Source organism: Pomacea canaliculata, linkage group LG1 (assembly GCF_003073045.1).
Source record: "Pomacea canaliculata isolate SZHN2017 linkage group LG1, ASM307304v1, whole genome shotgun sequence".
In the NCBI taxonomy this organism is placed as follows: Eukaryota; Metazoa; Mollusca; class Gastropoda; order Architaenioglossa; family Ampullariidae; genus Pomacea; species Pomacea canaliculata.
Window position 1 is genome coordinate 23,023,519 of NC_037590.1, and position 26,968 is coordinate 23,050,486.

A 26,968-nucleotide genomic window follows, 5' to 3' on the forward strand; every position below is an offset into this window, starting at 1 on the left:
ACGTTGAAAAGTTATAACTGTCTGGACCGTCAACCCCGACAGACTGAACAGCTATGTTATACCACTTTCACAACGCCACCAACACCACGACCATCCCCCTTCAGACAAAATTTCCACGAGGCTGTTCATGCGGAACAAGTTCTTTATTACATAAAAGCAGCTTTGGTCACGCTTCCCGTATAAAATTACACAAAATAGCATATTTGGTTGGCAGCAAGACATCGCTCTAAAGCTGTCTTCAATCCTGCGGGCACAGGGGACAGGTAGTCAATAACAAGTGAGGAGAAGATAATGGCATGACATTAACTTTAGTTTGTCTGATGGATGCTGACAAGAAAATGAAAGAAGATGAGTCCAGCTTCTAATTCACTTCCATATGATAAATGATCAACATACTTTATCGACAAGACAAAGAAACAAGACAGTGTTAGTAATGATGGGATTTACATTTTTGTCATAATAATGCCGGTTTGGACATTACAGAAAGACTGACTGCCCGGCTTTTGGCATTCTACTACTCACGAAGGACCTACCACTCCAATGCAAACGAAACACCGAAAGCTCACACAGTAAACACATCGAGTGGCACTTAACAACAGCTTCACGACCGTCCATGGCACAAGCAACAGGACAGAAAGTTTATCATACCACAGTACACATGCAGAACGGAGCTGTTTAGTTACACCAACAATGTCTGCAGATGTTGAAGCAGGTATTCCGTACAACCAGATACGAACACAAATCTGTTTTGCATCACACATTGAACATGGCAGCCATCATGAGAACAAGACTGTTGCGAAACCTATAATTTATACATAAATATAAACAGAAGGACGAAAATGTTTCCAGCAAACAGTAGTTACACGATGGAAACAAAGATGTTGGAATTCATTCATTTTACTCCAGCATCTCACAGGCGGCTGCACAAGATGGCGCGCAATGATCACCAGGTCTGTGCAGATGGCGATGCTGTGAAGGCTTTTGACCAGTCTCTTGGATTTATGACTTGAAGACATACTTGTACTAGTCTTCTTCGTGAATAAACAACTTCTATCCTGGGAGAAGACCTAATAAAAATATCGACAACAAAGGATAATTTTCTTTCTCACCCATACCACGCTTTTCCCTTCCCTCCTACAGCAAACGTAGCATGCGCACGTACAAGGCACGTTCATCGACGCCCAAAGCGGAATTTATCTACATACACAACAACTTCCTTTTTAAAAAAAAACCCACAAAAACAACAATAATAAAACAGGATATACAAGAAAAAGGAAGAAGCAACCTCTTCGAGGTGGTTGTACCACTGACAGCGGGCCACCTCGAGTTAATGAGTGGAGAGCGTACATCCAGCAGAAAGGTCCATTTTCAGGTCACGAGTGGCGACTCTGCACCCGACAGTGAGGTCCATGCTGACGCAATGAGCGGCGAATGCACCCCTGACAAAAAGGTCCATTTGATAAGCAGCTGTACTCCTGATAGAAAGGTCCACGTGGATGCAGTGAGTAGCGATTGTACCCCTGACACAAAGGTCCATCTCCACGTGATGAGTGGCGACTGTATGCCTAGCACAGAGGTCCATTTTGACATATTGAGTGGTTAGTTTATCTCCAGAAAAACGGTTAATCTCATCATATTGAGTTAGCGACTTGGCCGTTAGCTCATCAGATGAAGGCGACATGGTTTGCACTGCTTCGACCACTTTGAACACCAAGGTTCAAGCGACGAAGCCGATCCCACTGAGAAATTTCAGTGACATGCAGGTGACTGTACTCACTACAAGTCGTGTTGCCTCAGCTTTTCTTCTAGATGACACTGGGAACGGCTTGATCCTCATCACTGTTGAGGTCTCACGCAGAGGCCACGGAGATTACATTGTAACACCAGGGGGCGTTGTCAGATGTAGTTTGGGAAGAAGACGAAGCTGGATCACTCGATGGCTTGAGTTCTGTAACTGTATTAGGTTTAGCTCCCCGTCGTCAGTCTAGCAACTGGTGCAAGGGTTAAGCTCATAGAATTAAGGTTTAGGAACACGAACAAAGGGAAGGTGGGTTGGGGTGAGGGAGGGAAGAAAGAAGAAAGAAGACCAATCCACATCTCTCTAACAACCAACTTTAATATTTCTTCTTACTTGAACTTTAGTTACTGTCCTCCTTTTATCGTCAAGTGATGTACAGAACATGGTGGTATCTTTTATCTTGGATGAAGTTTATCAGACACTACCCATAGTGTCACGTGACATATAGGTCAAAGTTTACCCTGACCGTTATGAGATGTGTAGGACAAGAGCAGATGTCTGCAGTCTCATGGAGGGGGACATCTGGCACTTAGCAGCAACGACCGCATGCGCACTCAACAGCTTACAGCCACTCCGTTGTCTGCACGTGGGCTGCTTGCTCATGCAAATCAGTCTCGCACACTTGATTAATTCCGTCCTCAACAACATTCTGCTCCTGTTTACCTCCCTTTTTATCACCGACGAAATTTCTCTGTTTTCGTCAGAAAACATCTCAAACTCTGACAGGGCGTTCTCATGTTAATGGAAATTCGTTCATGCCGAGGCCAAAGCACACATCCCGAGAAATCAGATCACAGGCTGGGGTGGGTGAGCACGGGGTGGCGCACCTTGAGGTTGACGTCAGTGAGTCATGAGGTACCCGCATCTTTTAACTGGCCTGCTGTGTCAGAGAACTTGTGTCATCAGAAGGCCCAGGCCGCCAATCAGTGGCCCCAGTGCATCGTGGGATGGTTCGTGAGTAACTTAATGGCTGAAGACACATTGTCTGGACTATCAGTAACGCAGCTACGGGTACTGTGTACCTTGCTCCAGAACTGTCTTCCAGTCAACTACTATACACGATTAGACCGACGGTTAGAGCGGGTACTTTTCAAAAATAGCTGGATGGACGTAATTATACCGTTAAGAAGACGTTAGAACATGTCATCTATCGAGATGCGGTGGAACTTTTTCTTTTTGATCAGGCTTTATTAGGCCTTTCCGTCTATTAGACATGTGTCCATTAAGGGTAGAGTGTTAGGGAATTAGATTGCACCCCGCGACAGGACCTAAGTGCGAGTTCATTTGTCTGTAAGCTGTTCTAGTTGAAAGACACGAGATGCCGGCCTGTACGGCAAGTCTTCATTCAATAACCTAGCCAGCCTGGGCTCTTGTTTCTCCCTTCTCAATCTATTATAACAAGGGAGATAAAACGTCTGTGTCCAGCAGACAAAGCAGTTTGACTAAGATTGAGAGGCAAGGCAATCAAAATACTTCGCTTTTCATGTCTGCTCAGGAAAGAGGTGAGGTAGGACCTTTCTTTTCGACAAATTTTCTTGATCTATACGTCCTGTAAGAACGGAAAGCAGTACAAGAATTCAATGATGCACTTACTAGGAACTAAGCAGCGAAAATAACCACAATTAAATACAGCAATGGACATCTTGAAAATACCCATACTAATACAACACATGCATCACTGGGGCTTGGGCACATAACAAGAAGCGTTTTCGTCACGATTCTTTCAAAAATATCTGAAAATGGTCTGGTAGGTGGGGTTGGGACGGGAAGAGGATAGGGGAATTAGCATCTGTTCCTTGTATGACATCATCAACAACAACAACAACACAGATAAGGCATCTGGCTATGACGATGTTAGCGCCCCTTTACATTTCATTCGGACATGCACAGAAAACAGCTTCTGTTAACAAAACCAGACAAAGAAACGACTGAGGAGGGGATTAAAAACTTAAGACGAAGGAGCACTGAATAAGAACACTCAGATCGCTACAGGTCACATATTGTCTCGCTCAAAACACTGAGCGTGAAGCTGAGGGCACGAAGAAGCTTTAAATCATCAAAAGTACTAGCTAGCTTAATTAATGTTTTGACAGCGAGACTAGCGGAAGTACTGAACACTCCGGTTTCTGAACACTGCTCACGCATGCACATTCACAAATACATGCTCTCACATCTCTTTCTTTCACACATGCACACACTACCGTTATATTGACCTCTCTTCAATCGTCTACGACCTCTTTTTATCTATGAACCTCTCTATTGCCGGTCATTATGAATTAAAATGTCTTGAGAATTTCAAAAGGAATCTGCTGTGTAAATATTAAAAGACTAAAGTCTGAAAAATTTTTCATTGAATAAGGCGAGCTCATATGAGAAGGGTTATTACAAATACACTTTAATTTGTTACAAAATGTAACCGAGAGGCAATGTGTGTCATTAATTTGTTTCAGAGAAAACCGCGGTATCAAACCGCGGAAATGGGGATGTCACGTGACGTTTGAAGCTAGCATTGGATTCCTTCTTCCCTTCCCCACTGGACGCTTAAGGGAGACCACCTCCGTTGACATCATTGACAGTAGCGCACCGACGACACACACAAAAAAAAGTGCCACATCCTGCACACAGTCCAGTCATCTGCTGCCGTCTCCTCTCTTCCTGTCACTGGATGACACAGCGTGTCTCCCGGGCCTGGTCAATGTCATCTTTGGTCGTGCGACTCTGCGCCATCAGCAGGTCGGTCCTGATGCTGGGCCGTCGCACGTTGGGGGCCACTGCGCCGCAAGCGTCACTCATCTTGCGCCGGATGGACACCAGTCGCCCCCCCTGCTGGTTGCCGCTGCGACCCTCGTACCACGGCGTCACCTTCCGGTGCATGGACGGGCTCATTTCGGCCGGAAGGTGAGCCAGAGTGAAGAGCTGCTTGAAGACCTCGTCCACGTTGGTGTTTTTCTTGGCGGAAGTCTCTACGCACACACAGTTCGGCTGTCCGCCCAGCAGAGCCGCGACGTCCGAGGGGTCGATCACTCTGTGAGCATCGCGGTCCACCTTGTTGCCAACGATGACCATGGGAATGTTGAGGAGATTGGGCACGCCCACCTTCTGGCACTGCTTCTTGCACTCCAGGATCTGCTCACGAAGGCGGATCACCTCATTGAAGGACTCGCGGTTGTCCACGCTAAACACCAGGACGAACAGATCACCTGCACACCATATGGGGAATTATCTGATAAAAAACAGTTCCTTACTAGAGGGTTTCATCTTTCTGGGACCAAAGTTGCGAATCGACGATAAAACGTCAGGGTCAGGCGATAAAACGCCTCCCTCCCTCATAAAGATGGCGCCGGTATAATTGAGGGTTCTGACAACTAACACTCACTCCCACGATCGTAAGACCATGGCTGGCATGACAAACTTTATCTTTTTCTGTGAAAATGTGCAGTGTCAAAAGACAAACTCTTGCACACTAATCTTGAAATGATCGAGAGAAAATCTACTTTTAAGAGGGATAGACATCAGAGAGAGAACGCTACATGAGGAGAAGCCCAAAAGAGAATGCTACCCACTCCTTTTTACATTCTCTACAATGGAGCTTGACAGCAGTGTACCTGTGATGAACGAAAGACGTCGCATGGCTGGAAAAGGGTGGATACCCGAGGTATCCAGTATGTCCAGGCGGTAGGGAACACCCCGAATGCGATAGACCTTACGATGGAAGTCCTCGATGGTTGGGGTGTAGTTGTCGTCGTACCGATTGAACAGGAAGCGTTGCACCAGGGACGTCTTCCCCACCTGAAACACCACGATGTCAATCACATCAAAGCTCTGCAACACCAGCGCTCTAACTTTTACTTTTTTAATTCAGAGTTCTTCTTATGATCCTTTTTGGTTCTACTTTTTCTGCTTTCATAAAGAAAGATATGAAAAACCGGTTCTGATTCCATATTCTCGAAAGTAAAATTCTGGTAGGCCAATGACATAACCGACAGTTGGTGGCGTTCTCAGAACCAACAAAATCTTTTCTCGGCGATACTACTATTCAAAGACACTGGGTATCTCAGCTACTAGACTATAAACACATTTCTAAAAAGACAAAAGCAAGAAATAAATAAAACATAAAATAAAGGCTGTCATCTCCACCATGGACTACATGTATTACATTTTTTTCAGAAACAAAATCGTTTACAGGCAAGCCTTCAGCATAAATTTGTGACTCGTGACAGTTTTGTCCAATTTTACAAAGCTCGACTGCTAGAACAAAAGCTGATTCTATTAAAATATTTGCTGGTGGAGAAAACAAGTTAACATGCTTGACAAGCACGCTGTGATAACCTTGTAAGCAGTTGTTGTAGTTGCAGGGCCTGAGGGACACATAAAAGTTGCTGGCTTGTAACTGAGTTAGCACACGTGACCTGCGGGCCTTCTGTTTAGCGAGTCTTAAACACTTTTTCAAGTTCCTAGGAAGTGAGGTTGTTAAGGAACAACTCAGAAATTTCATTACAAAGCACTCACGTAACTACCAACATTTTCGTTTTTGCTATTTCTGGAAGATTTCGTTGAAGAGGCTATCCTCTCTCCTTCCTCTACATCACAGCACGGAAGGTCTAGCTTGCTCATACTATTCTTCTCTCTACTGCCGTTGGCAATGTTTCTTTTCCTTCCCATTAGTGAAGTCAAAGCGATAATCATCTTAGAGTAGAAGAGATTATGAAGCTAGGTTCAAGCTGTTTTAACGCTTTTTGTAACCGTGTAAATCATCAAAGTGTCAAACCACCGAAGTGTCTCGGATGAAAGTTTGGATTTAACATGTTGGCCAGTGTTCCAATGTTCAGGACGTTTGCCCCAAAACTATTAGTTTCCTGTTTTCTTCACATGTGTCTTTGCCAAACTGGTTTAAGGTTTGACAACTTTAGCCCGGTTTACGGTTCAGAAAACCCTTTAGAGAATTATGGTATTAAGGGGAGGAAATCACATTCTGACGCGAGATGTTTTCTTTAAACATTACCAGAAAAATTATCACCAAAGGCTTTAAGTCTGAGGCTTTTGGGGATTTTGATTATGTTTATTGAACTCTTCATGAATTGCCAACCAAAGAAATTCCTTAAATAACCTAAAAGGAGTTATCTCAATGCTGCCATTGTATAAATTATAATTCTTGCTTTGTCTGCTAGCATCCGCCATGATCATCAACATCCCCTTCACGCAAACCCACACCATTCTGATGTTAACAATGAATGGGAATCTTAGTGATCACTTTTTACCTCCAATCTCTTGTTTTCACTCTCTCCTTCCCGCCTTCTGTGTGTGCGTGCGTGCCTGCATGTGTGTGCTTACGTGCTTTCCCACCTTCCGAGTCCACGCACCCTTCGACTAACCCAACACGAGTCGACATCAGTATTGACCGAGAGGCGTCGCCACCAAACACTTGTTAGACCATATTCACCAAACAAAATGCACGACAAACAGATCCTCGTCCCACGCCTTGACTTTTCGTGTTGCGTCACATGCTCGGCCATGATGCTTACAATCGGACAACGAGCCGCCAGCCAGCGGTCGCGTGATGGGTACAAAAGTTTTTGGTCGAACCTCAGGGCAAAGGCGTGCATCTCGATCCTGACAATTGTACCTACTGACCATGGGATGGCTTCTGAAGGCATGTGACTGCACGTGATCTGTAAAACATCACCCAGCACGCTATCAGCCTCGATCTGATCCTCACCAGATATCTCACTCTGTCCTTACCGGTTAAATTATCTACAGAGACTTTATGGACAAGAGGAAAGACATACTCTTCAGGTCTTCAGACGTTGTAAACAAACTTCCACTTCGTAACTCAGTGGTATCCACTCTAGACCTCCACTGCTGTCAATTTGCTGTATGATGGATTGCTAGGTTAGACTCCTATACATGAGTAGACAATTTCCAGTTAGAAACGTGAGGTATGTTGAAAGAGAAGAATAAAGCGGTCTTGAGAATAAACCAGTCTTGAGATGACAGGTAGGACAGTGCATTTGTAGATGTCCACACGCCGGTGAGAGGAAGGTGTCTACTCGCCTTGAAGGAGTCAGCAAGTCCCTCGAGTCGGGTAGTCTCGCGAATAATAATTCTCGGACTTCAATGCAGATTAAACACAAGTGTCTCCTTCACTTCACCGAACTTCATCCAGTGCACGCTTCGCTGAATGATCAAACTATTCCCCGGTCTGCATGCTCACACACGATAGGTACCTCGGGACAATATGCTACTTCTAGTTGCTTCAAAGGACATTAGCTGAAGGTCTAATAAGTAGGTATCCATCCAGACGTTAAGGCTGCCTTAAGGAAGATGCTCACTGACGGTTGTCTCTGAACAATGTTCATAAAAATACATAACATGTCTCAGTTCTTCTGCTTTCACGTCCAAGACCTCCGCTGCTCTTCTCCTTTCTCTCTCTAGCTTCATTAATATTACATTACAGGTCTTCAAAATGTATTCGTAGTTGTGCTTTAGGCACCAAAGACATTGGTAAGCTCACACGCACACACTCACACGCCCATAACCACGTGATCCCGTTCATCCACCCACGCACGCAAGGATGCACTCATTTACCCGCACGAGCTGCTACGACTATTGCGGCTCACTGATGATTGAAGGGAAATGACGATGAGCCTCTAGACTGACCAAGACGAATGTCTGACTGTCTGACGTGCAGAAGTTTTCTCAGTCTGTTCACTCACCTTGGCCGAGCCCAGGATGACGAGGCGGAAGCAATTTTCCGGCGGAGCGTTGTTGGCCTGCTCCAGCAGCGCCATCTTGGGCAGAGGACTTGTAAAACCCAGGCAACCGCACGTGCGATTTCGCTCCTCCAGAGACGACGGGGCTGAGGTCTGCTTTAATGTCTCACCTCCTCCCTCCACCTTCCTGTCGATATAGATGTGTATATATAGAAAGAAATTTGTTAATCCTGGTCAAACATTCGCTCTCACACGCCTGCTCAACCTCACACGATTTATCATCTCGTTCAATGAAGGCACATCACAGAAGTTTCATTCCTACTACCACCAAAGACATATCATGCATAATCTACCATAATCCGAGTCCACAGTTTAATTTTGACACGCCCAAGTGTTGTGATGTGTACATAGTCTGCAAAGTCACGAACCTTCCAGGAAACGCTTCCAGGGCTAACCCACTGGTGTCAAAGGTCTGTGAAAAAACCGATTTTGTTTCCTAGGGTAATTAGGCACAGCTAATCCTCTCTACTGTCATGTGCTACCAGCAATTATTCCGTCGGCACGAAAGGTAAACACGTGGCCAAGGAACCGGGAGATTGTCCTGTCACAGGACACTGTCAGGATACTGTCTTGTCACAGGACACTGCATGATCAGAGCTGGACACGAAGCTGCGTGCAGCATCGATAAACAATATTTCCAGGGACACCTAGCCACTTATTTAAAGTCTCTGTCTCTGTCTCTCTCTCTCTCTCACACACAAATAGTGTGGGTATAAGGAACAAGAGGTGGTACTATGGATGAGCAATGTTTGTTTGTTTGAGAGACTGTTTTCCTGTTTGGCGGCTGACATACGCCACATGTTCTTTGCGAGTTTAATTCTCTAAATGTCTGTACTTAAGTTTTATAACTTCGGCGTCCTCTGCAACTGATGTTGAATATTTTACAGCTCTCTTGCAGAACGGTATTCACTGTAACAGTTCCTAAAACATCTTGACCCATGCACGTGACTTCGCAGCCTTAAAGCCAACGAATGAAACAGTTTTTGTAATATTTACTGCCTTCTATAAGCCCTTGTCTGGCCCCACATCGTAAAATTCGTCTTCCCAAACCGTTTTGCGTCACGGGCGGGGCTTCCGCCCAATTTCCGTCCATCACTTCACAGTACCGGTCAATCACTTCACAATTGCCGTCAATCACTTCACAATTGCAGTCAATCACTTCACAGTACCGGTTAATATGTGCACAGCTCCCGTCATCCCCTGCAAATTATCGCATCGATCGTAATGATCTAGTATCTGCTTTTTACATTTAAAGTAAAGCCGTTAATCCGCTCATGTCTCCTTCACTGGCGCAGTCACGTTGTCTTCCATTTCTTCCTTTATTTTTTTATTTTAAAGAACCCTATCCAAAACTATATGAGACATTTTTCTTTTTTTCACGTGAAGAATATCAGATGGTCATATTTTTATCATCGACCACAAAAGGAAGGATATAGTTCGCGAGCAAATATTGTAAATAATCTCGTTTTCAGATTGAGGTGATCTTCGTTCATTTTTTTATTTGAGAGGATTGAGAGAATGGCGGAAATTGTTAAAAAGGAATTGACAAGGAAAACAACACTAGGATTAAACAACGGTCTAAACCGTTTTCGCTCGGAATTTCTGGCTACTAAAACAATCGTTTACTTGAAAACTGTCCACTTAAGTGTCTCATTTGTAAACATTTCTAAGCCACCATCTCTGCGTTCTGTCCCTCACGTAAGTACATGATCATACTAAGATTTCGTAACAGTGAATTTTCTTCACAAATTCTCGATTTACACATTCAAAATCCACAAGAAAAACAAAAATCAAGGAAGTAACCCATGCAATAACCTAAACGAGTTAGTGACCCACTTAGTAACGAGACTACAACGAGACTACAACGAGGCGAGATCGCACGAGACTTGACAAGCACGAGAGACCGAGTGCTTAATGTCTGATCAGTCGATAGCCAGCCACAGGCGCGCATCAGACGCTGCAGAATGCTGTCGCAATGAATAATCACGATGGAGCCCAGTCCTTTTCGGTTTTGTTTGATTTGTCGCCGCCGCGAAACCAAGCTGGAGCAGCAAGACCTTGGGAAAATGGCCGGCTTGACGTCACGCGGGTCTGCACGCAACGCACGTCGGCGTCTGAGAAACCACGAGACTGACGCCCAGGGGTGAGGGTGAGGGGTGAGGGTGAGGGACGGGGAAGGCGATTACGTGACATCCTTCTGTCTCTTTCTGGTACACAGGCACGCGCTCTGGGGAAAGAAAGAGAGAGAGAAGAGAGAAGAGAGAAAGGAATAGTCGGGAGAAAGATGGAGACTGAAATGCAGCACGTATCGTGATGTGAATCAGTTGACCTTTTCATTAGGATGGCTTGTTAGTGAGGAGGAGTGTTAGTGAGGTCGATGTAAACCAGGGGAAAAAAGCCAAAACAAAGGCTCAGGCTACTCTGTGGTTTGTCCATAGCAACACGGTTAACACCTAACCGATCGAAACACATTACTGGGACGAGCAAAAGATTACGAACCGTCAGGAAGTTCAAGCTGTCGAAATAGTTTAGAATTCTAGTTTACGTATTGAATAACAATTTTAGGATAAACAAGTCACAGTAAGTTTGAAAATAATTGTTAAAAAAAGCGTTATCACTAAATGAATAATTAAGAAAGTGTTTTTTCGTTCATTCACAAAATTTGACGATATGGCGACTTTTCCATGATCAGAGAGTGGATGTTGACCTCAGTCCAGCATCCAAGAGAGTACAGCACATTACTGTACATGTTTCACATGGACAGAACTAATGATATGTTAAGGAGACTTGTACAAAACTTTAAACAGTTTTATTCTCTCAGCATGTTTTTGGTTGGGAAATAGAGGGGAGAAATATATGCACAGAAATGTGGTTGACGATGAGGTGTGGATTGTAAGTTCTGCCGTTTCAAACCAATAGCGGGAGAAGTAGAGATGGACACAGGAACTAAGAAGACAATTTCGAAGATGACATCGATGCCACCGACGTAGCTTGAGTCTTCTAAGAAAACCCAATGTTTGAATATATACAGCTCAAATATATTTTTGCTTCCATGCCTACAGACAGGGTAGGAGTTCTATCAAAGTCGGTGGCATCTGAATTTACATTTGGTTTGCTTGCTGTCAGCATTTCTCTAGCATGGACTAGCATTTTGCCACTCTACACCAGCACTTTGCCACTCTGGACTAGCATTTCCCCATTCTCCATCTGTAATGAACATCGCGCCAAGTGACACGCCGGAAAACATCCTGACGGAAAGGTAATTAAATGGAGAAAAATGTCCTCTTTTATCAAGCTGATTAATCTGCTTTTTCCCTCTCCCCTTTACGTGGCAGCTCAGTGACTTGACGAGCTTAAAAGGCTCATGCATGCAGATCCACGTGCTGGGCGAAAACTGCAACGTGGAGATAACTGAGCGCGTGCCGTAATGTGGCCCCACGTTGTAACGTCACAGTGCACGTGCCCCTCGGTATGATGACGTCTTCGCGTGCTCGTGCATCACGGACAGAGAAGAACGCACGCGCACTTCATCAGAAGGCAGTGACAACGTAGGCTACGAGAATGCAGTCGGGTCAGAGGTCAGAGGGCACACGGAGGACTCATCATCTATCACTCAATCGACTTCGGCGAAACCACAAAATGGAGAGTTGTGAAATTACGGCTGTCTTGACTAGACGAGGGCTCGAGTTCCCGAAATATCTCTCTCTCTCATTTGCGATGTACGTACTTGCAGGTACGTGTGTGCGTGTGTGCGCGCGAGAAAATATCTTTGAATTTTTAGTAGCTGCTTTTATTTCTTAAGACCAGACATTTGACTTTGGTACGAAGCAAAGTTTCTCTGAAAATGACAGCATATTCAGAAACAAAAAGGAATAAACTGGATGAATATGGGTCTTAACAGCTTCAGGCCTTGTGCAACATTGCCATTAATGACATACGCTTTGAAAAATTGTTAGCAAACCTATTTATTATAAACTTACTCATTATTCATCGACTGAACTTTAATCTTTTCTACAGTTAAGTGCCCAGACTTGTTTATCCATCATCCTCGAGTATGTCAGTTTGTCCACATTCCCGGCAAGTTTTTTCTAACCTCATCCACGATTCCGATCACTGATGTAAAGCTGATGGATTGATCCTTGGTGCTGTGCATCCAAAAAACCAGCGGCCTTCATGGAACAAGTAGGATGATATTGTCTGAGTATCTGGGATATCCTGCCACTGTATTTTCGTGTTTTCACAAACTGTCAACGTTTGTGGCTTAAATGACAACACGACTGGTAAGATGGCTTCAGCAAGTTCTGTTACAGAGGATAGGATATCTTCAGTAGGTTTACATCCATGTTTACATCCATGTTTACATCCCGCTAACACCATGTTCGTACTTCACCGGAGATTGACGGGTTTCGACTTGAAGGGGAGGGGGGGGGGAATTGGTGTTTTACGCCGTGTCAGCAACTAAGGCTATATTACGGCAAGCAGCCAGCCCTGTATACAGATGCCACGTGCAGAGAAAGAACAGCGTGCCCGAGACGAGAAATGAACTCAGGGCAGCCAACCTTCACTGTATTGGTGACAGGCGCTAACAGCGCTAACCGTTGCGCCACCGGACCGCTGACTTGAAGGGGAACGGCAGATGCTCGGAAGTGTGGGTACAGAAGCAAGTGTAGAATGCAGTTTCTAGTGGTAAGAATAAAGGTTGTAAATATTATAAAGTCTTCTGTGGTCGAAATGGTGTACCGATGAAGATTTCAAGCTGACATGATGGAATGGCAGTAAGATGACTTGGAAGGATACAAAGTTGATATGAATGGTTAGTTCTTGTTATAAAGAGATTTCAAGCCAAGCCTCGACACATGTAGTAATGGAAAGAAAATGCATCATAAAATTAAAACAAAAAAACAAAAAAACAAAAAAAAAAAAAAAAAAACAAAAAAAAAACAAACAAAAAAACCCCAAGACAAGCGAAGTTTTTAAAAATCGTTCCTCCTCTCATCTCTCTCTCTCTCTCCACACACATCTGTGCACTTCACAAAATTACTGTGCTTAGTCTTTTTTCTCTTTTTTTCTCACTTAAAACCCTTCTAAAGTTTTCTCTAGGAAAAAGGTCAGATCTGGTGCAATCCTGCATAAGTGAGACACAGCAAGCAAGTTTCTCAAAGAATGAGAACAGGATACCTACCCTCCAGCAGTTCTTTGCACTTGAATATTCTCGTACAAGTGGAGTCATGGCCACACGAGCGATCTGCCTCAGGCGCTAACAAAACCTTTGGCAGAGAGAAGTTCATCCACTTTCCAGAAACACCGACATTTGCTGAACTACCTTATGGTCCAGCATTAGGAAAATGTAAACTGCTGCCAGCATCCTGCAATTCCCTAACCAGCATGCATCTTTCTCACAATTACATACGCGTCCACCAGATTCGGCGAATCATTGAATTAGTTTACAATAAAAGGTTTAATCAGCACTGAGCTCTTGAACACTGCACAGCCGCTCTGTATGAACGTCTAGAAGGGTGATCAGATATAAAAATCGAGTGTTCAATGATCGTGCTCACTTGATGAGCACGTGGAGTCAATTGGAAGCCAGAACTGAAGATTTAAACAACTGTTTGACAGTCTCTGGGGTCAAAAACCAACTGCAGAATGGCTCTGGAAAATTTTCTGGACATTTTGTTTTGTAGAGACAACCAAACTTTACAAAACCCACGTCATTAAACAAGCTTTGAAGCACACGAAGCAACTTCCTTTTCTTTCTGTCGTCGGATCTGCACGTTGATCGTTGGAAGCGGTCACCTCCTCCTGGTGCGTGTGGAGCATCAGCGAGGTCGTGTCACGGCGGCGATCGCAGATGCATGAAGCGGAAGAGTGACGTGCTCATTGCAAGAGATGAAGATGCTGGAGAGGACGGTGAAGGGGGGAGGGGGATTGCAACTCGTTAGGGGGACGTAGTGTGACGTTTTGTTGCCGCGAGATCACGTCGTGCGCGGAGGACTAGCGGCGGCGGCGGTGGCCCTGCAGGCAGACGCCAAGACCTGGCGAGAAGCTGAGCCGACTGCGCGAGCCAGGCTCTTACCAGCTGGATGCTTCCGAATAAATCAATTCTCTCACTTCAAGTGTCATACACAAGGAGCGAGGTGATGGGTGGATGGGGGAATGGAGGGTGGAGGAAGAGGTTGTAGCATCCTTTGCTCTAATTTTTTTTTTAGTTACAAACTTTTTCAATAAATTATTATTCCCATTTGTTTGTCGGTACAATCTTTTTTTTCATTTTATCTTGACTAAATGAACGAATGACTCTGCTTCTTTTCACACGTGGCACTCTCCTACCCCAATTCCTACCCACTCAGCTTCTCTCATGTCCATCTGGGTCTTCATGCGACTCATTATCTCAGCTGCTATACGATGTTGACGCAGGGGTCATCTGCGCAACCTTTACGTTGAGCTATCAAACTGCTGGCAAACGCACTGTGGATGGAATTTCATATCGACGAGAAAAAAAAATCGGTCAATATTCTATGAACGATGTCGTAAAGATGTCTTTACGGAAGATGCAGCGTTGAGAATATAGAGAGAAGTGGCTTTGCCGGCACCCAGAAAGGAAACTGGACACATAAGGGGAACACTAGCGAGGACCAAGAGAACTCCGTTTCATCTAAAGGGGCATAACATCTCAGGATATGCCCGCCCTTAGCATGGCTATTTCCTGTAGACCCTCTTTCATAAAGACTCTCCGGCAGTGAGGTTGAAAAAGCTCTCTCTCTCACACACACATCCCATGGTAGTTTCCCGTTTAACCGTTCAGAAAATCTTGATCAGACAGCTTTTTCCATGGCCCTTCATTATGGTGATGTCACTGCCTCGCCATCTAGTATTATCTACTCAACACAGAGACTTCCACTGCAATTTCGTTTACTGACAGTCCATAGCCTATAATAACTGGGGCTAGTTGCACAACACGTTTCTAAAACTTAAAATTGTTCTAAAGTAGAACATTTAATAACATTTTTTGTCAAAAATAACTCCTCTTTTATATGAGTTGTACAAGAGCGTACGATAAATATTCTGACAGGAACAAAAGTCCAGCTTAAACAGTTTTATATTATTTAAAACAATGTTAAAATAGTTCTAAAATTAAGTTTCTGTAAAACTAATTATCTAAATAAATTAAACGACTAAAATGTTTAGAAATGGGTTATGCAAAATGGCTACTTGAGTATTACAAAGGGAGTACATGGCGTGTATAGTATGAAAACATAAAAAGAATAATAAATGAACAATAGTCATCTTGTAAAACAGAGTGGGAAAGGTGGTAGACAAGCAAAAGCCTGTTGCAAAATTGAAGCAGGAAGATGCTAGGGCAGTCAGCATCAGACAGCGAGGGCTAACCAAGTTCTACACCCTATTGATCTGGTTAACCCAATAAATCCGCAGCCCGTCACGTGACTTACTGCCAGGATACATGGCGCAGTCTCAGAAAAGGGCAGTAGCTGAATGGAAATGATATGATTGGAGGTTCACATCCAGGCCCACACAATGCAGTGCGCACAGGACACAGGATTATGCAATGAATAATGAAGGCAGCGGAAATAAGAAAAAGCTCATCTACAAACCCTTCCCCAGGTCCATCTATCGATGTCGCACAGACATCTCTCGGCCAATATTTTGGTAACAGAATAGGCAAGCGATGGAAAGAAGCGTTAGAAAATTGAAACTACGGAGGAATTTTGAACAGCTTAAAGGATAGCAGACGACTGGTAAAACGAAATTTAAAAAATAGCAATGCCATGAAGGTGACAGTGTATGGCGAAACGATTTAAGACTTTCATTTCGACTTTCTGACAAACTGACAGGAACGGTTCAAAAAGACTGATCTCGAGAACGCTCATGCTCCTTCAGAAGCCATTATCCAAGGTTCGGCTTAAAAATTATCTGACAGCAAAGAAAATGAGGAAAATGGCATTACTCTGAGTCAAAACAGACGATTCAGGGAATCTTCAAACATATAAGGGGACTGTTCATAACGAGCAAGAACATCGAGATGACAAGACGGCGATGCATTTTAATTTCGTCGAAAAGAGGTTCATGCCATAAATTAGTTTTAGAGCATAAAATGTAAAGTATTTCTTCACAACAAACCCTCTCTCCTACCCGCCACCCTCTCTGCATGGCAACTGACTTCTCGCAACCTCACAGAGACCCTGAGCGCTAATTTTTGTAAACCAGGGAAGCTTTATGTCATTAGAAGTTCAAACACACATCACTTTGCATGTTGCACGGTTCTGCAGATTTCATATCTGCCGTGCAGCTAATGCACGTGTTTATTGACCTTTGGCATTTCTCGTGGCCTGCCATGATACCAGACCATAAGCTACTTGGCCGTGGAGCCATGATCCGAAATAATTACCACACTGCACGCACCTCCTGTCACTTTGCTGGAAATTAATTGATCAGCGCCCTCTGGCGGCCGTAAGTAAGAATGCCAGTAAATAAACAACGTGATGCGGTGTAGCGTAGATAAAGCAGGAAAGACTGCAGAAATAGTGACAAATGCTAAGTAGGACGTGGAAATCTCTAACTACACAAGACTAATGTGGACAACAGGTAGTCAGAGACAGTACAGATGAGAGTGAGAGGAGGGTACGAGAGAGGAGGAGGAGCGAGCGACTTTTTTCTCCTCCTTTACTACTTCTACTCCCTTCCAGCAACCTCCACAAATTAGGAAAGGGACATCAAGAGAGTAGTAAGGGCGAGTGAGTACCAATGGTTCACCAGTTCGCACTACATTGAGGCCACACACGTCATCTACTCATCAAGTTTGGCTCAAACGAAGGGGATGATAGAAAATTGACAATAAAAATCACAGATGAAAAAAAATTTGCGGAACAAATTGCTCCGGCTAGTAGGCTAAATGAGATAAATCAACGGCCTTCAGCTCATGGGATGAAAAGAATGCAATGTTTTTCTCTCCCTAACCCTTTCAACGAGGGTACAAAAGTTGTCTCGAGCTTTAAATGTTTTTTAATGAGCTTGTTGTTAAAACATTTTTCTCTACATGTTAAGCCTCGCACTGTGCTGGAGTCTTGTGTAATACAGGCTTTTATTGTCACTGCAAATAAAACGACTTAAAATAATTTACTACTCAAAGATTTTTTGTGTAAATTATGCATTACAGTCGATTGTCAGATGATAGATATAAATAAAAAATAATTTAAAAATACTTAACTAAAATATTATTCTGTAAAAATAAGAGAACAATAGCAACTGTTTATTGACCAGACGATACATACATTTTTGTTTGAAAACAAAATCTTTTGATTTGGCTTTTGTCAATAGCTTGATTATCTCCAAAGGAGGGCTAATATACATCAGTTTCTCACATGTTTATAAGAAAGCATCAAGCACCTGTCCTGGGGGTGACTGGAGTTAAGTAAAGAAAGGTGAGGGCTAGGATATCCTGGCATTATCTTGGCGAACTGTTGATATTAGCCTCAAGTCCTAGCAACTGGTTTGTACACTGAAGGTGTTCGTAAAAAATTCAACCTTAAGGTCAAGATTTAGTTAGACCTAGGCATTCAAATGCCAAGTTTTTAATGTTTTCTCATCGAAAGTTCTGATGTTGGTTAATATATGAGTGTATATGACCGCAAAAAAGTTTAAAGAACAAAGGAAATGAAAAAATGCGCAAGTGAAAAAAATCTTTTCAAACCTGCAAATTTTATCTAATGATATACATTTAAAATTTTGATTACAATACGGAAATATTTTAAACTTCAAGCTATAGTAATTCTAGCAATCTCTGGAAAGGAAGCAAGCTATAATGAATACAACGACAAACACAAATAAATCCCACCAGACAAAGTGAAAACAGCGAACAGATGAGGAGGGTAAAGAATTCTTACAGAAGGATAAATTAAATCAGAATACCAACTTAGCGACTAACATCAATTTTAAAACCAGTAATCGTGGAACTCGACCCCACGTGCATACACACGCGCGTGCCGTGGACAAGGTGACGCACAACCTCGTGTGACTCGAGGTCAGCAGAAGTGATTGGAGTCTGTGACGACCGACTGCCATTTGACTAGGAGAAAAAAATCAGTGGTTTAACCTCCAGATGCCGGTCTCTGCCACAAATAGTCCTTCGTGTCTGCACTGGTGACATTTCCTCGTGGTTTGGGAGGGGAGGTGCAGGGTGTGGGTGTGGGAGGATGTGTGTTGGGCAGATGAAGTATTTCGTAATGTGCTGCTCGCATCTCTTTTCTTTCATTGACTTTGTCCTGATGATTTATAAAGCTAACCAACAAGGCGAAAAAATGGCGAAGACTGCTATCGTTGCTGACAGGATGAAAGAAGCTGAGAGAATAACATCAGTTCTTCCCACCCCTCCTCACCAACCTCCTCCTTGGAGGGCACGAAAGTAAATTACTTTGTCAAACGATAAGTCTCTTTCTGATTGATTGTCTAGTTTTTCGTCTAGACTAGACCGAATGACCATCTGTTCAGATGCTCTGACGTCTTTGACGGTTGTACCTTTGGCCACTACTGAGGCGCCCACAGAAGATGACAGGTTGAGGCTGCGACAGACCACGGCAATGACCCAGGAGGTGTGACTAGTACTTCCAGACTAGTACTTACCCACGTCTGTAGTCGCAGCTATTTGGCAGGAGCAGTCAAGATGTTCTCGTTGCCTCAGTCTCAGTCTCTTTGGTTAAAAAAGACTTCTTCGCAAATCATGTTAATATTGAAGTTCCAGAATTGTAGATTCTTTTTTCCACGTGTCCTCAGCGAGCGCAAAAACAATGGGCTGCTTATCTCTGAGGTACAGTGTTATCACTCGTTAATGCTGATGTATGCAGAATCCATTGTCCTCCATACCGGAATAAAGCCCCAGACAATAACAAATCTTAGGTTTATGCTTCGTGCAACCACTCTCTGAATATGTAAAAAAGCACATCCCTTTCCTAACTCTCTGCAGTCCCGGCATCTTGCTTGACATGCAGAGGGTGCGGCAGTCTCGTCACTACTTCCTCCAGCGGAGATGAGGACCGAGGAAAGTGATGCAGGCTGGAGTTTCAGGAAGTTAAGATGCTTCTCTCCGGATCCCCCTCATCCTGTGCAGGATAGAAGCAGGAAGTCTACTGCAACCAATGATTTCATGAGAAGTATCTAGTGACTCACTCATCCTAAATTAACTGTTTGTTGTTGATAACCTTTCTATCTTAAAGTGTAAATGATCGGATTAGGCTAATAAGTCAAGCTGAAATCAAGGGAAATCAATGACTATTCAGAAAATGTCGCTAAGTCACTGCCTTGAAGTCTTAATGGGTGATCGAGTCTTGAGTACGTGAAGTAATGATAACGAAGATTAACGGACAGACAATAGATTAAAGGACATCCCATTCTTCATGCTGGATGGCGGCAACGTCTCATTTCCAAGCAAACAATGCGAAAAAACATCAAAATTAAAATCCCTGAAAGTCTACGAACATGTTCTGTCAGCATCCCGTGGGCAGTTAAGGACTAATTTCTTTGGTGACAGGATACAAATATGTCAACAGGTCTCGAGGTTGAAAACTTGGACCTCCATCTTTGGCTACCCACCGGTACACTTAAGTGACATCGAGAGGTGAAGGAGATGTATCGGAAGAATATTGTTCGCTGAGACCTCGTCTCTTTGTCACGATGGAGACAATACTCCACGACGAATAAACAGTCCAACGATCACATTTTGCTTTCACAGGAAAAAAATGGCGTTGACGACTACCTAAAATTTAATCTTAAAGGCAATGTCTAACTTACTTTCATTTTCATTTAATTTCCTCAATTTTTGATATCTTTTGTGTCTTCCATTCCCCAATATATGACCAGCTCCTGGAAAATATGAAAGAAAACTGCCTTATCCATTTGTGTATGTGACTGATTCCTGCGTGATAATTACAATCCTCGAACTTCTGTGGTATACGTCCGTTCTAATCTTTCTAATAAAATGTCTGAAATTAACTATCTTGTATTAGGGTGGAGATAAGAACGGACATAAGACCGGTTTTGGACATTAAAAGACGACCATCTCGCGTGCAAGAAAAAAACAATTAAAAAAAAACCAACCAATTAATCTCTCAGAAAAAGTCGGCTCCACAAAGACAGCATCACCAGGCTTGTAGCAACTCACTTCGCATGCTCACTGAGCTTTATTCTCACCTGGTCGAATGCTGTCATACCTTCAGGCACAGCATTCTCAGTCAGGTACATTCATGAGCAGCTCCATTGTGAACTTGCAGGTAGTAAGAACATTAATGCCGGTACAGATGACAACAATCAATCGTGACTCTGATAAAAAAAGGCTGCCATGACCCCAAAACATTTTCTTTGCCTGAAATAGATGACACATTTGCGTGTACAGCAGGTAGAAAATCTGTAATGATCTGGTGGAGAAAATGTTACAGAATAGTTTTTTTTTATTTTTGTGTCGGTGAATTATCGACACGAGCGGAGGGCGTAAAGAGGAAAAGCCATTTAGTGACGCGCAGGCTTTTAGTTCTACACCAGTCGCACAATACAAACTGAATATTTTTCTACAAGCTTGCTCAAAAACGTAAATGGAATGTGATGTTCAGTTTTTAGACCTACGGAAATGCTGGGATCAGTGGTACAGGCACACATGCAATCATGAGACAACCGACACAGAAGTGCACATCAGGTATGTCATTAAAGGGCAGGCGATCATCGAGCGAACAGTGGAACAAAACTTCTCATCTGAAATATATTTGTCACATGAACAAGGATCCACTTATACCATCAATGGCAAAAACTCGACTCTTCCAAGTGGAGAAAAGTCCTAATAATTAGTCATCAATCATTCGTCGTTCCCTTATTCGTCATAAATTCATTCATAAACTCACAGAAAGTCCACGTCCTGCCCAACATTTCCCCCTTCACCTTCAACTTTAAGACAGACATGCTGCAGCACGGACACGCACGCACACACACATACACTCTATCTCTCTACGAGATTCTCTACACGCTCGATGTGTCTATGGGAGACTTTGTGTCATCGACAAGAAATCGATAGTCAAAGATAGTCTGGATCATCGATAGTGGAATGGTTGACAATTGACCCCGGCATGAGCAAACAGTCTGACATCTTCCGCAGCATTTGAGTTTCAAACAGAGAGACCAACATCTTCAAGCCCATGACTGAGGGACTTTCGTGACTTCAACATTCGATGCGAGAACATTCCATTCACTTCTAATGTACAATACTCTAAGGTATTAAGGAAATTGTGCTTATCTCTCTCGGAGATCCATGAGGGAACAGTTCACAGAAAAAATCAACTCCAGAATTTATACTTGGAGAGGGAAATGATTACTGTAAGTACCAAACCACGCCAAGGTGTATAAGAGGCGAAAATGACAAATTCGTTCGGAGAATCATAAATCCTGTCACAAAATCCGAAAAGACATGCTTTTATTACAGACAGTCCTCATTGATCTCCAATATTGATGGACCTCAACTCAGTCGGCGGACAGCGACAGCAACATGGGGTTGGGGAAAGTTCATCGATGAACTAGATGGAGGACACGGCGGGCAGCTCAAAGGAGGTTAGTGCCAGCGTGTTTGCCGAACCTCTCAGCATCCTCCTCTTTGACCGCTGGCTCCACCTGCTGCTTCCCCCAAACCAGACGGCGAGCGAGAAATCCTCTGAGTCATACATTACCTCCTACCGTCCACGACAATTTAAAACCCGAATCACCCCCATCTGATCTCTACATGGCACCATGCGCAACCAGGGACCATTTTCAAAAAGCTTTGTAAAATGTAACCAGACGGGTAACTTGCACTCGCACTCAGCACGATCTTCATCAAGCTTCTGATTATTATCAATGATCAACATCTACTCTCCTCTGGAGACAGGAACTAGTCTCGTCGTTGTGTTAATAATTAAACACACTAACTACACCGCCTGTGGACAAGGCAATAAAGTTAAAAGAGAACCTTCACGAAAGAAAGTCCCCGGATGAGACTGTTACAGCCCACACACACAAAATAAAGACACCAATCCCAAAATGGATCTTGCTTAATTCGGAGATACACAGATAGAATGGAGCATGAACATCGGTGGTGGCAGGAATTTAAGAATTTAGGAACCTCGGCTTCTTCTCTTCATTCGATTTCTTGATGTAACCTGACATGTTGGATCTTTCTATCAAATTACTGTAATGTTCTGCTGAAAAAATTGTGTCAGACTTTCTTCTGTTAGGCGAGTTTCATTTGGCTTTGAAATGGAGAATGATTGTCTTGTCACAAATGGTTTGCCGCTTGAGATAGTTCATGTATTCTGCACATCATCGACAAACTTTAAAATGCCCGAAGTCTTGCGACATTCTCACTTGCTGGTGAATACTACTTACACTCCAACAACACTTTATTTTTAGCTCCAAAATAGAATAACCGCTCTAAGAAAAATGCAAGAGGCAGTCTCGAATTACTTGTTTTAAAAGGCAAATAAGTTCGTAGGTGCGTTTGGAAAACAAGCAAAACCCAAATAACATCATCCCGTGTATTTGTTCACATCATCTGTCTAACAAAAAACCAGCCTGAGAACTATTGTGAAACATCTTTCCTACAGTCGTTCCTAAAATAAAGGTTTACTACGCCGAGATAAAGGGCAAAGGTTAACTACATGTTCACCAAGTGTGAAGACGGTCAGATGATGAACGACTTTTCTCCGCGAGAGGCGCTTTCGGTCGATCGAGCGATCGGTTCTTACGATTTTCCACAACACTTTTTGTCTTCAGCTCAGAGATGCTTGAAACAGAAACGAGAGCAGCAGACAGAAGCCGCAACACGAGTCCCTGTGAAAAACGTGTCCCTGCCAAGATCCTGGCAGACATTGTGGACACCTAATACAGCGAGCTGGTGCTGGCACCTGCTCCCATAAAAACAAATAAATAAATAATCTTATTTTTAACTGGGTTCCTCATATGTTGGTGTTTCGTTAGGAGTGGTTTGGGTCTTACTAGAACAATGGACACGATGAGACAGCCATGCAACACTAGTTGTCAAGCGCGTGAACTGTGACTGAACCGTTCTGGCGCAGCTCCAGCAAAAAGGCACAAACATTGAGAGATTAATGCTCTTACTGACAACCTGATTTAAATCGCTGTGATTTCCATATTTTAAAACATTGATTTCCATGTCGCAGGGGAGTCGGCGCCATCAGGGACAGCAGCAAACCAGTTTCCGGTCACCTTGCCCAGACGGAAAGGGATCATCAAAGCCATTTCAAGATCGCCAATTTATCGCATTTCACACGGTGTTGCCACTGGTGTCATTACTTTTAACAAATCTTCGACAATTTGACAAATCGGTGATTAACCAGTAATAACAGTTCAACAACAGTTAATTTAGTATGTCTCGCATTTCACACTTTTTTGTTTAAAAACAGGAATTGCTGTTCCAAATCAAAACTAAATAATTTCAAGAACTACCTTTTTAAAATAAACAAGCCTGAAATTATATATATATGCGCGAGCTCTCTCTCTCACACACAGACACACATGCTAACGTCCAGAAGATGCAACCTAATGTGAACCGTCCTTTGTTATATAGAAGAACCAATTTCCAACTGTTTAAGGGAAGAGGTCAACGCTTGAAGGCTCGTGTATAGTGAACGATTGCTACAGGAAAACTCCGGTTTTCGGAGGTATTTACATAACTATGAACTAAATTCTACCATTTGAAAACAAATCCCTTGTGTTCTGATAAACCTTTCAATAGAGCATCTCGCGGGGATTCAGAATAATTGTCTCTGGAATAGCTGGACATTTTCAGCTAAGCTGTCTCGGAGCAAGCAAAGTCTCAACAGACATGTCTTCCGTGCATCGCGGCGGTTAGCCCGAAAGACCATCGAAAAGCGTTGTTTCAAACATCGATTAGAGCTTGAAAAGGCTTCCATCAAAGCTAACGGGTGTGAAAATGTCCCCCGTCACTGTCACGAACGCCGCCACAAGTTTCTCTTCAGGGGAAAAGGGACTTGTTGGAGCGCCGAGTGTGTCAGGGTCCCTGGCGGGACATGATGCTAGACCCTTCTGTGTGACAGGGGCACTCCGATGACTGTTTGTGATAGTGTCATCATCACTTGTTAACAAGTTTCTCTGTCAAAGTCAGGCACTGTAGTCAGGCTTGAATTGTGACTCTCTTGCACGAAGATATAGAAAGCCGTACGCATGACAAACGACCAAATTTTACTGTAGACTAGTCTCACGAAATACCCCAGAGCATCTTCGAGGACTGGCTTTTGTATTTGATGTCAGGCAAACCCTTCGAGGGTAGAAAGAAAGCAGCCAAGGACAACTACATTGTGACAAGCAATTAACATCCGTTGGACACATCACCCGGGCAGGATAATGTCCCAAAAATGGACTGGGCCCCGGTAACACTGGGGTGAACTTAAAAAAAAATTCAGTTTGAACGTTGGGAAATTGCCTCTGGGTGGCCTGAAAATTTTCAAATTAACGCAGACGACCTCGAGCAAGCGGCATTTATTGGAATCTGATTTAGAGGAACCGTTTGCAAGCACGACTGAACGATTGTGCGATGGTTATCATCTCGATTTTTGTCAATCAGTCGATGGGGCTAGGACAGACCTGCCAGTTCTGTCTTTACGAGACTCTGCAAGGGAGTGGTGGTCAGGGGGATGGGATGGTGGGAGGAAGGCTTAGTGCCTCTTGTTGCGAAGTCACAGAATCCAACGAGCTTGAACCCGTACGTTACCCGCGCGACCAACTTTTATATCTTCCCCAGAAGCTGGAGTGATCTGCTACTAAATTATTGGTCAGTGTACTGGAAACCTTTCAAATGTCAAAATACCCCGGGTGATCGTAAAACAAGGAGTAAGACGGCAGAAAAGATTTCAGAGAAGAAAAAGAAACAGAGAGAGAAAGCGCTGTGTTTTCGATATCCTGTAGAGTGTAGATAGAAACTCAAGTGCTCAAAAACAAACAGTAATCTTCCAAGTCACGAAGCATTCTCTCGAGGACAGATAGTAAATTCTAACGATTTCACAAGACCGTTTGACCTTTCAGGGCAAAAATGTATTCATCACTAAGATAATGACTTCAGCTATAGCTAGTCAATTTAATGTCTGAGTCGGGTTTAATGTCCTCCTAACTGCAGCCACAGAGGCGCTATTTTTCGTTTATTTCTCACCTCATCCATTCTCACGTCTGTCTCATCCGGACCCTTGTGGCGCGTGGTTATTATGAAGAACTACCTTTCCTGTCTGAGTTCATAACACCGCGCAGTAATATTCTGTGTAATCTCGTTCGCTTGGGCAACGCAGTCTGTCTCCGAGGAAACGTCTGGTCAGGGCTTCTGAGCTTGGCCTGCTTTCTCAGAGGTCAATTGATGCTGACTCCATTCCAGTCCAGGCCTCAGAAGTAAAACGACCAGCTAAGTCGCTTCCCACCCTTACGTACAGGTTTTTTCCCGCACAAATTTTTCTTAGTATATGTAAGGAAAAATGTTCACGCTGTTAACATATCTAAGCTTTATTGAAACAGAATAAATTACAAGCCTGCTTTATGTAGCTTTAAATAGCTTTGTGAGTTGAGAAATTTAGGACATGAAATTAGTCAAAGAAATGTGGGTCCTTCAGAGCAACAGCATAGCTAGCTATACCTGAAACAAAGCTGTCAAGCACAATGTCTCACTGTTAAAAAAAAATAAAAAAATAATTAATGATAATAAAAATAAATAAATAAATAAAATAAAGAGAGGGTTACAGGTAGATATTTTTCTAGAAAATTTTCACTCAAGACTGAACCTATAGACTCGAAGCACAAACATTAAAACTAACGCTGTAGGTGCAGACAAATGGGATGATACCCGTACAGAGAACGCTCCTGCTCGAGACATTACAACCTAGGTAACATCGGTCAGGCCAAGCAAACATGAAACTGTCTGGAAATCTTCAGTCTCAGAAACACCGGCGCAGCAGAACAAATACAAAACTATCATTTCAACCTCAGTAGCACTGGTGCAGCCAAACAGGCCTGACGAGAGGGGGGGACAGGGGGGTCTGGTGTACCCGGGCCCGCGGCTGTCAAGGGGGCCCGGTCTTGGTCAGTGGATTTTTTTTTCTTCTTCTCCTTTTCTTTTTCTTTTAAAGAAAGGTCTAAGGACAGAACACCCAAGCATTACACATGCAGAAGTTGAGTTTGAGTGTAGATATTGAGATTCGAATTGTAAACATACATTATATACTGGGAAAATAATTTACGATTACAAGTACAAGTGGCCCGGAGAGGTCTGTCCCGGGCCCGGGCTGGCTCTCGGCGGCCCTGCAGCCAAACAATCATGTATGTGACACTAACAACCCAACCTCAGTAACCCATG

At 43.4% G+C, this 26,968-nt stretch overlaps 1 protein-coding gene across 4 annotated transcripts in view; it reads right to left on the reverse strand.

The window, feature by feature from the left end:
- Nucleotides 1-122: 122 nt before the first annotated feature.
- The window catches only part of LOC112573063 (dexamethasone-induced Ras-related protein 1-like), a 51,988-nt gene continuing 25,142 nt past the window's right edge, over nt 123-26,968 (reverse strand). For 3 of the 4 annotated variants that reach the window (XM_025253067.1, XM_025253082.1, XM_025253091.1), the window contains exons 2-4: nt 8,512-8,695; nt 5,404-5,587; nt 123-4,998 (exon numbers count right to left, since the gene is read on the reverse strand). In XM_025253067.1, the coding sequence (XP_025108852.1) occupies nt 4,457-4,998; nt 5,404-5,587; nt 8,512-8,695 (910 nt within the window). In that variant the 3' untranslated portion in view covers nt 123-4,456. Of the gene's footprint in view, nt 4,999-5,403; nt 5,588-8,511; nt 8,696-13,750; nt 14,770-26,968 lie in introns of those variants that run through there. The other variant, XM_025253073.1, reaches the window with a different exon arrangement.